The sequence below is a fragment of the Cherax quadricarinatus genome, chromosome 59 (assembly GCF_038502225.1).
Source record: "Cherax quadricarinatus isolate ZL_2023a chromosome 59, ASM3850222v1, whole genome shotgun sequence".
In the NCBI taxonomy this organism is placed as follows: domain Eukaryota; kingdom Metazoa; phylum Arthropoda; class Malacostraca; order Decapoda; family Parastacidae; genus Cherax; species Cherax quadricarinatus.
The window spans coordinates 5,432,939-5,444,183 of NC_091350.1; the positions used below are offsets into that span (position 1 = coordinate 5,432,939).

General features: G+C 44.7%; 1 protein-coding gene across 1 annotated transcript; it reads right to left on the reverse strand.

The window, feature by feature from the left end:
• Positions 1-407: 407 nt before the first annotated feature.
• Positions 408-11,161, reverse strand: LOC128698744 (uncharacterized). Its single transcript, XM_053791083.2, has 10 exons — positions 11,067-11,161; positions 10,197-10,793; positions 9,710-9,932; positions 9,415-9,527; positions 8,558-8,798; positions 7,278-7,411; positions 6,897-7,021; positions 5,452-5,669; positions 4,304-4,504; positions 408-2,043 (listed from the first exon to the last, which is right to left on the reverse strand). Exons 2-10 carry the CDS (start codon positions 10,761-10,763, stop codon positions 1,514-1,516), a joined length of 2,352 nt encoding a protein of 783 aa, XP_053647058.2. The 5' UTR covers positions 10,764-10,793; positions 11,067-11,161; the 3' UTR covers positions 408-1,513.
• Between the last annotated feature and the right edge of the window lie 84 nt (positions 11,162-11,245).

The window sequence follows — 11,245 nt, forward strand, 5'->3', positions numbered from 1 at the left end:
GCACCATGCCAGTTTGTAATGATATGTTGAAAAGATTAGCCAAAGGTTTGCTAGATTCAGGGAACTGGAGCACAAGTCCAATTCCTTAGAGCAAGAACCCCTCACCAACATCAAGAAACTTTCCTTGAGAGATGACCAGAACCGAGCAAGTCTCAGTGAAGTGAGGAATTTAACACTTGTGCATCATCTACGTATTTTTATTTGAAGACGTTTTGCCAACAATTGGCTTTATCAGTTCAATACTGAGTTGGTATTTGACGATAATAGATGAAGTAATGTTGGCTTCCCTCAACTTTGATCAACTGTGGATAAGTAAAACACATGTGCAACAGTTAGGTATCTTTATTCCGAAAAGTTTCGCCTACACAGTAGGTTTCTTCAGTAGAAAACAGAGGAGACAGCCGAAGTATTGGAGATGTAAAGTACCTTCAAGTTAAGGCAGTTATAAGTGGCTTGAAAAGATATTCAAAGGCTTCAAGGGGTGTACAAGGATTAACCCCTGAACAAGAATGTAACGTAGAAAACAGCTTCGACCATGATGGGACCAACAACGGCTAGAAGTTGGTAGGAACGAATGGGATGAAACTAAAGACGAGGAAGATCCAGGAGACTTCTGTGATGTCTGAGAGCTGAACACTGATGACCGAGGACTGCACGCGTAGTTCTGAATGGTGGATACTAGTGTCCGAGGGCAGAATTTGGGTATCTAAGGGATAGACATGGGTGCCCGAAGCCTGGACATAGGTGTACGAGGGCCGAACACAGGTGCCTGAGGGTTGAACACGGGTGACAGAAGACCCAACACGTGATTCTGATGGCTGGACACAAGTGTTTGAGTGCTGGATACGGGTGTATAAGGACTGAATAGAGATGTATGATGGCTTGATACACGTGTTCTAGAGGTGGATACGGGTATCCGAGAGTTGTACACGGGTGTCTGAGGGCTGGACGTAAGTGCCTGGAGACAGTGCATGTATGAATGACGGCTGGAAAAGGAGGACCGGGAATAAGAGGGCTGGAAACAGGAGGGCTAGAACTAACACAGGATGGAAAAAGGAGGGATAAAAACAGATGTGAAAATGAAATGAAAATGAAAATGTTTATTTCCCTGCAAAACTTACAATGTGTGGTTTACATATAAAATATTAATTACAAGGAAGGCCTCTAGCATGCCTAGGCATTTCGGGCAGACTAATCCTAATTCTTACACCATATTGACACAGGTTATGGAGCAGTACGTTCTAATATACCTTATTGCATATTGATATAAAAGTTAGGTAACTGAAGTGATTAATTAGATTTCTAATAGTGAGGTAGTACAAAACATAAAACAATATTGCAAACTTAGAACTAACTTAAGATTTATTAGGCAATAGCTATATTAGGAATTTTATGTTTACAGTCATTTGGGTGAGTGTAATTAGGGGGAATTACAGATAACGAGAGTAAGTCTATTTTGTTTTGGATGTTTGCATGATATAAAATGAGAATAGGTGGTTTTCACATAGCTGTGTTAGGGAGATAAGATGTTTTTTAAAGGTAGTTTTGAAAATGATGGTTGAGTCTGCGGTTCTAGAGTTGTCAGGTAGGGAGTTCCAGAAATAATAGGATTAGAACCAGGAGGGTTGGGTATGCGGGATCTGAATGCAGGAAGGCTAAATGCATTTGTCTGATGGCTGAACACAGGACTGGACACAAGAGGGCTGGATACTTGTTTCTCAGGGCTGGATACGGGAGGGTTGGACCTAGTATGGTTAGATACTTGTGCATGAGGGCTGGATAAAGGAGAACTAGATAAGTGTGTCTGAAGGCTGAATACGGGATGTCTGGACACAGGAGGGCTAGACACAGGTGTCTGAGTGCCGGATACAGCAAGGCTGGACACAAGACGGCTAGACACGGGTGTCTGAGTGCCGGATACAGCAAGGCTGGACACAAGACGGCTAGACACGGGTGTCTGAGTGCCGGATACAGCAAGGCTGGACACTGGAGGGCTGGACACGGGTGTCAAATCGTCGTGGACAGATTGATAGAAAACATCATCTGCAATGTATAAGATGTGGTTTATTGCCCCTATTCACACACACACACACACACACACACACACACACACACACACACACACACACACACACACACACACACACACACACACACACACACACACAAAATATATATATATATATATATATATATATATATATATATATATATATATATATATATATATATATATATATATATATATATGCAAAACAATCGCAGACAGGCGATCTTAACAGTGCAAGACAAGCCACGGGGGGGGGGAAATCTTAAGCTCAAGTACTTTCACACTTCTCAGTGCGCCATCAGGAGCTATGCAATGTTGCAAGGGCAGTAACAGGAGAAATGAGAAGTTTTTCAGAGTATGGTAGCGTGGGTGGCACCCGCCAGTATATATATGGGTGTGATTACCAAAAATCTGAGTGATCAGTTTAGGAAAGTTGAAAAATATGCATCATTCAGAGCCGGATTAAGATTTTGTAGGTCCCTGGGCTACAGGCACTGTGAGGCCCCTGAGCTACAGGTACTGTGAGGCCCCTGGGCTACAGGTACTGTGAGGTCCCTGGGCTACAGGTACTGTGAGGCCCCTGGGCTACAGGTACTGTGAGGTCCCTGGGCTACAGGTACTGTGAGGCTCCTGGGCTACAGGTACTGTGAGGCCCCTGGGCTACAGGTACTGTGAGGCCCCTGGGCTACAGGTACTGTGAGGTCCCTGGGCTACAGGTACTGTGAGGTCCCTGGGCTACAGGTACTGTGAGGCCCCTGGGCTACAGGTACTGTGAGGCCCCTGGGCTACAGGTACTGTGAGGCCCCTGGGCTACAGGTACTGTGAGGCCCCTGGGCTACAGGTACTGTGAGGCCCCTGGGCTACAGGTACTGTGAGGCCCCTGGGCTACAGGTACTGTGAGGTCCCTGGGCTACAGGTACTGTGAGGCCCCTGGGCTACAGGTACTGTGAGGTCCCTGGGCTACAGGTACTGTGAGGTCCCTGAGCTACAGGTACTGTGAGGTCCCTGGGCTACAGGTACTGTGAAGTCCCTGGACTACAGGTACTGTGAGGTCCCTGGGCTACAGGTACTGTGAGGTCTCTGAGCTACAGGTACTGTGAGGTCCCTGGGCTATAGGTACTGTGAGGCTCCTGGGCTACAGGTACTGTGAGGTCTCTGAGCTACAGGCACTGTGAGGCCCCTGGGCTACAGGTACTGTGAGGTCCCTGGGCTACAGGTACTGTGAGGTCCCTGGGCTACAGGTACTGTGAGGCCCCTGGGCTACAGGTACTGTGAGGCTCCCAGTGAAAAAAAAGAAAGAATCACAAAAGTCAACAGTTCATCATATACGTGATGTGATAACATACTATAATTATAAACTTTCAGTAGTAACTGTGAACACTTCATTTAATCTCTGGAGGCTCTCCAGTTGGTGGAGGACCTCCACCTGGCGGAGGCCCTCTAGCTGGCGGAGGCCTTCCAGTTTGTGGAGGCCCTCCAGCTGGCGGAGGCCTTCTAGCTGACGGAGACCCTCCAGCTGGCGGAGGCCTTCTAGCTGACGGAGACCCTCCAGCTGGCGGAGGCCCTCCAGCTAGGGGAGGCCCTCCAGCTAGGGGAGGCCCTCCAGCTGCAGCCCCTGAAGCCCATGCCTTAATCCGGCCCTGAATTCATTTTGAATAATTTATTTAAAAATACATTGAGACTTAACACAGCTCCCAGCGAGGGATACGAAGCCTAATAATATTTATATAATATTCATAATAATATTCTTGATATTGGTCATCTTTGTACTTAGAAAATCAAAATTGTAATTACACATTGTAACCTTACAAAGATATAAACTTTATTTATTTATTTATTTATTAGTTGTCGGTATATTTATACCAGGAGGCCTGGTCACAGACCGGGCCGCGGGGGCGTTGACCCCCGGAACTCTCTCCAGGTAAACTCCAGGTAAACCTTTCACTCAGCCTGGGCGGTCACAGAGGAGAGGTACCTGGACATGATAGGTAGGTGAAGTTGCTAGGTATCTGAATGTGATAGGTGTATGAAGACAAGTATCTTAATTTAGATGATAGGTGCGCTGAGGATGCTAGTTACTCTGAAAATGGTAGGTACCTGAAGATGATAGGCACCTGAAGATAATAGGTACCTGAAGATGATAGGCACCTGAAGATAATAGGGACCTGAAGATATAGGTACCTGAAAATAATAGGGACCTGAAGATATAGGTACCTGAAGGTGGTACAGGTAGATAGTATTCGCCTGATGTACCTGGGGATGTGAGGAACCTGAAGATCATGTCTGTAGTGAACCTTCCCCTGGGACCACAGCGGCCCCGGGCCAACTCTGCCAAGGTCCACACCACCGCCTGCGTCACCTTGGTCAGCAGACCGAGGTCTGCCAGGTCCTGAACCATCTCTGGACCATCACATGGACCGTGGTAACATTCTTGCATCCTCCCACGGAATGGTCCTTTGAGTAGAAAAAATAAAAATGTATTTCGGTCGATGTGCGATCCCGTCTTCACGTCTCTCACGTAAAAAAAAAAATTGGGAATAGCCTATGAGGCTGGTGCATAGAGCAGCACCCACATAGAGCAGCACTCAACATAATAAACGAGAGAAGCCATGACTCACAAAATCGTAATGACACGATTGCAAACAAACCGAAAAATGTGCCGTTTTAATAAAGTCCACCAACAGTAAAAGTTTGAAGACGATCAGAAAATTCATTCTTTAGTAATTGATCCGATTTCAGTGATTCAAAGTTTTTAAACAATTTCAAGAACATTTCACATTGGCACTAATTCATTCTAAACTTATGAGTTATTATTCTTCTTACTGAATGCATCGTAAATAATAGTTTGAAACCAATCAGAAGAAGCATTCCTTAGGCATTGAATAAACATTAATACAACTATTAATTCAATAAAACTGGCAAACTGGGACCTACAGCAGCCAACAACAGCAAGAGTCTTGTGCTCAGGAAGCCAACACGAGTGTTTAAAATTTGAAACCGATCAGGAGAGTCATTATCTAGTTATGGAATGGATTCAAACGATTACGTGTTTTGCTTATACATCAACAAATTTATCAGCACACAAACGACACTTTATTTACAGAGGATTCTACAAGGCTAGATTTAGAGTTCCTAGCTTTATTTACAAGCTAAGAGCTGCTGCCTGCCTCAGCTACATTATCCTCGCCCTAAGAGGCATCAACCATTAACTACTGAAGTAATTAAGAAATAAACTCTCCTCTCTCATTCTCTCTCTCTCTCTCTCTCTCTCTCTCTCTCTCTCTCTCTCTCTCTCTCTCTCTCTCTCTCTCTCTCTCTCTCTCTCTCTCTCTCTCTCTCTCTCTCTCTCTCTCTCTCTCTCTCTCTCTCTTTCTCTCTCTCTCTCTCTCTCTCTCTCTCACCAGTATCGGTGAGTAGAATGGCGGGGATGGTGGTGACTGTGATATTGCTTGAAGGCATTGTATGGTTGGCATACCAGAAGCGGAAGTGATCAGAGCGAAGGAAGTCGAAATTGTTCTGAAGTACAGATACGCTGGGTAGTTCAATACCCAGCTCCTGCAGAGCCATCATCTCTATCTTGTACTGCTCCTGGCCCAAGGCTCTGTAGTAGTGCGCAAACCTGGGCAATACATGACAAAGATAGGAAGAAGAGGACTTGGAAATCCACACTGACGCAGTCACTGTGAATATGATAATGATGTACGTGTTGCCGTGTCTGACAGTGTGAATATAATAATGGTTTTGTAAGCTGATTGAACTGCTGCGTTAATATTTCCTTTTTGTGTTTACCCTCTAGAATCGTCTTTTTGCCATAAAACGCTAAATGATTTTGTTTTTGACATCATAGTGAACATTGTTATCCTTGAGAAGATTCCTGTGTTCAGAGTCTACCCTGACATTTCCAAAGTCATCTGTTATAGATTCATGACCTTGAGACTTTTCTGCCACGTATTTTAGCAAGAACCTCAGGTCAGGGAACTGGTGGGGACTGAACCCATTAAAAGTGATTCCTAAACCTTACCGGCCTGTGAGTTTAAGTTCATTACGTTTGCAACTGGTTCAACTATAAGAACTTTGTGGGGCCCAGTCCCTGGACCCATTATGTACCTCTGTAATCCTTTGACTACCACCCACACCATGGGTCTGGTGTGACTACCACCCACACCATGGGTCTGGTGTGACTACCACCCACACCATGGGTCTGGTGTGACTACCACCCACACCATGGGTCTGGTGTGACTAACTAACCTGTCAGTATATGACACTTATTTTTGTTATCCTCGGTAATCTACACATATTAACCCCAGCCGTTCCGTTATTTGATCGCAACTGTGTTATTACGGTCTTATATAAGAACCTCTGAAGGGAGGTTCCACGATGCTGGTGAGGAGCTCTTGATCTGAGGAACTGGACCTGTGTTCCAGTTCCTTATATCAAGTCTGAATGCCTTCCATAGCGTAAGGCCACTCGCGGTGTGTGACCCTTACGTATTTAGCTGTCCCATGAATCTAATGATAATAATGATGCTGTATTCACTAGACAGAAATAAGACTTGTTTTTTGGTTATCCTAGGTTGCTTACACATATTAACAAGCAATTGTAATCATCCAAAGACAGAGTAAATAAACATGAATAAACCTACTTGCTTATTGACTTTGAGGTGATGATAATAATAATAATATTATAGAAGGTATTGAATGTGTCTACCATTATTACTGATACATGACTACTGTTAACAAGTACACGGTGCATGGTAATGTGAGAAAGTTGACGATGCAGTAATATACTGTGGTTCCAGACTTATGGTACAATGTACATTGGTGTTAGATGGGTAGTTACCACTGACCTGTAGGCGAGGTTAGAGTCTAGTTGTGTACGGTAGATGACGGCAGTGAAGTCACCGGAAAAATTACGTTCGCTCAACCTGACCTCCAGTCCAGGTACCAGGTTATACCAGGTTGGTGAGAAAACCTGTGTCGGAGAGAGATGTACCAGGTTATACCAGGTAAGATAAAGTTGATTTATTAGGGACTGCAGTCGGGTTCGATCCAGGGAAGAAGATGAGTAGGAGGATGGGCTGCAATTCCTTGGATTAAGAACCCTTCACCAGCCCTACATTCAGTAAGACTTATTGGAAGTGACCTAAGACCGGCCTGGAGACTGACATGGGAATTTACCTGATGAAAGCTGACCTGGTGACTCATGTGGAGGTTGATCTGAGACTGACCTGAGTGTGTGGTTTGGGGTCCCAGGTAGCCACACAGTCAAGGATGAAGGCGCCAGTGAGTTTAGTAATGTTGAACTTGTCCATCACCGTCCCTGTGAGGTAGTCCTTGACGAAGAGAACCGATCCTTGAGTACCTGCGGGCGATGACCTGTGGTCACTAATGTCGTACTTGTGGTCACTAGTGTAGTACATGTGGTCGTGGAGTACTAGTGTAGTAACCTGCAAGAAGCTATCCAGAAGTTCTAAATAATGTTTTTGATACCATAGATGATGGTGTGTTGCCATGGTAACGGGACAGTCAAGCACCTCTCATAAATAATGCTTGAAGCAATTATGTCTTCTTAGATTTTTTAAAGTGTGAGGCACCCATGTCCAGGTCGTTACCCAAGCACTCAAACATTCACCCAGGTCGTTACCCAAGCACTCAAACATTCACCCAGGTCGTTACCCAAGCACTCAAACATTCACCCAGGTCGTTACCCAAGCACTCAAACATTCACCCAGGTCGTTACTCGAGTACTCAAATATTCACCCAGGTCGTTACTCGAGTACTCAAACATTCACCCAGGTAGGTACTCAAGGGTGCAGTGAGTCACAGTTTCTCAAGCACTAACAAACACTAATTCAGCAACTTTCATCGTAGCTTACAGTGAAATCCTGGGCGGCTAACCCTCCGGGTTAAAAATCCGAATCTTAACTAAAACTGGTACATTTAAATAGGCACGCTGTGACGTGGTCACACTGTCGTCTGTGTAAGTAGGCACCACCACCAAAAAGTCAATGGCACTACTTAAGAACTCATGCTACTCCTCATATTCCTAGTATAAAATCCGATTGTCTCTCATTCCCCAGGCGCTGCATTATTCCTACGGGTTTAGCGCTCCCCATCATGAATGTAATCATTTTTATAATTGGTCATAATGTAACCCATATCATGGGATCCTTCCTGATGAATGATGTCGAGTCCTAGAAGGTAACATCAGCACAAGGAGTGACGGAGACTCGATCCTTCGTTCTTTATGGCCTGAAACATAGGCTGTAAACATAGCATAGGCTGTAAACATAGCATAGGCAGTAAACAAAACATAGGATGTAAACATAGCATAGGCAGTAAACAAAACATAGGCTGTAAACATAGCATAGGCAGTAAACAAAACATAGGATGTAAACATAGCATAGGCAGTAAACAAAACATAGGCTGTAAACATAGCATAGGCAGTAAACAAAACATAGGCTGTAAACATAGCATAGGCAGTAAACACTAGCGCTCCCACACTCACCTATTTCCTCGAGGTCGAAGGCTACGAAGAAGATGGTGTTATCAAAGGAACATCCACTGGAAGAGAGGATCCTGGCAGCCTCCACTATGGCAGCCAGACCAGAACCATCATCCACGAGGCCAGGTGTGCCACCCACGGTGTCCAGGTGAGCACCTATCACCAGGGGTGCGTCCTCAGGTGTCCCCCACAAGCGTCCACTCAGCACCCCGATGATGTTCCGTCCTTCAAGAGGCTCGTCAAACTGACGCAGATGAGTTATTATATTTACAAGAAAGTGCTAAACCCGTTAGGGGTTATAGAGCGCCTGAGAATGAGAGGTAATCAGGTTTGATCTAGGAAAGGGGATAATAACTCCAGTTCCTTGGACTAGGACCTCTCCGTCAGCATCAAGACCCCCTTCCCCTTTGAAGGGTGTTTGTGAGTGACTGGGGTAATTAACCGACTGGCCTTACAAAGGATGTTCTTTGATGCTGCTGGAGAGCTTTTGATTCAAGGACTTAAAGTTACCATCCTCTGCTTTGGATTAAACCTGATTGACACCCATTGCTCAAGCGCTGCATGATGCAATGTTCTCTTATTGTGCCCACGGCGCCCGTTTTTTCATTGAGTTTATTTTGCACATTCATGGTTTGAGAGCTTTCCTTGAATATATGCAGTAGTTATATGGGTTATTGAATGTTTTAGCAATCATCTAACTTACTGATTGTTAGGGTAATCAAGTTATCGAATTTTGATAATAATAATTGAGGTTTTAACTGCTTAGGTAGATCTCTGCTTCTCTTTATTCCTTTCTCCCATTCCCTCAGTCACCTCCTCCATCCTTGCTTCCCTCCCTGCCTGTCTGCTCTCACACTCACCCACGCGATGTACTCAGCAGCAGAGAACACATGTTCCACCACCATCAGTCCAAACGAGTCGAATTTCTTTGTAATATAGAGCATTGCGGCCATTTTGTCGAGGGGAGCCGTCTCTGTGTGAAAGACAGGTTTTAATATTGTAATTGTTAGAAATAGCTTAAGTACGAAGTAGATAATAGGACAGGTAGGATGAGTGGATAGAGGACAGGGCAGATAAAGTGAGGCATAGATGATAAACAAGATGTGAGAGAGAGATTGAAATTTGATATGTGGAAGATGAAGTCGAGACACACACCATGGTTCCTGGTGACGGAAAAGATGTTGGTGAGCATCTTCAGGAGGTGGTGGGGATCAACTTGCATGTTGCTGGCGGCACTGCTCCTGTTGGAAGAGGAATGATGGAGGTAATGCCTGCCAGTAGCCGCCTCCACACTTTCCTCTGTCCTTGAAGTCAGCTCCTGCAGGTGAAGCTCCACCTCCAATGGTATCCTACTCCTAGATTCCTCCAGAGCTTCTATCTATGTCAGGGAGAAATATGGAATCCGTGATACGTTTTAGTCAGTTTTGAACCATTATTACTTTACTACATGATAATGGTCCAGAACTGACCGAAACATCGTGTAGTTTTATTTCTTTTTTTTTTTGGGTGGGGAGAAGGGGTTAAATGTGAATTACCAGGCGCAATGTGACCCTAATGGCTTAAGCACTTCTTCCTGTGATTTTTTACAGCCACTGTCAAGTAATTTTCATTCTGTATACAAGAAGAAAAGGACCTAGTTTACCTTGAGGTGTGGCAGAGGGGCATTAGGCAGCCAGCGACGTGCCCTCAGAATATACATTATCTCCAGGGTCTCGTCAAAGTCTTCGTCAGTAGGTGTGAGTGTCACCTGCAGGGCCTCTCCCGTCAGTATGGTCTTCAACAAATTGACATTATCCTTGCTTATATTCGGAAAAAGTGTTCCTAGGTCCTTCATATCCAGTAGAGGAAGTCCTTGTTCTGCTACATCAGACACCGGGAATTTTAGATCCTCTGCTTGAGGTGAAGAACGTCCCAAGTTCTGAGTATTAGTTAAATAGAGGCCTAGATCCTCTGTACTAGGTAAAATAGGTTTTATAACCTCTCTATTGGGTAAAATATGTTCTAGGTCCTCTGTCTGAGTTAAAAAGATTCCTAGGTCCTCTGCACTCGATGAAAGCGGTTTTACGTTCTGTATACCAGATGAAAGAGATTCTCTGATCTTTGCATCAGTTAAAGAGAGACCCAGATCCTTTGCAGCAATTAAAGGGGATCCTTTGCCTTCTCCAAAAGTTAATGGAAATCCTTTCTCGTCTCCATCCAGCAGAGGCATTCCTGGAGTCACACCTGGTGGCTCTCTCGCCTGGAATAAGAAACATTACAAGGAAATAAAGAATAATGCAAACAAAACTTAGTCTACACTTGCATCACAAACATTATTTTCGCTGTTTATCCCCGGTCTGCAGCTAACTAATATCTACTAAGAAAAGGCATCAGATTTTCTCTAAACTATCTTCATGTGACCCTTGTCTTCTCGCTTCAAGAATATTTTCTTATTTTACAGATAAGTAACGAATCTCCTTCAAAATGTGATAACGAGAAGGAATGTTACCTGGTAATAAATGATTCATCTCACCTTGGTGGCCAAGAAGAGAGATTTACTGTATTGCTGCCTTTGTTGTTGTTGTTGTTGTTGTTGCTGCTGCTGCTGCTGCTGTTGCTGCTGCTGTTGCTGCTTGCTGCTGCTGCTGCTGCTGCTGCTGCTGCTGCTGCTGCTGCTGCTGCTGCTGCTGCTGCTGCTGCTGCTGCTTCTCC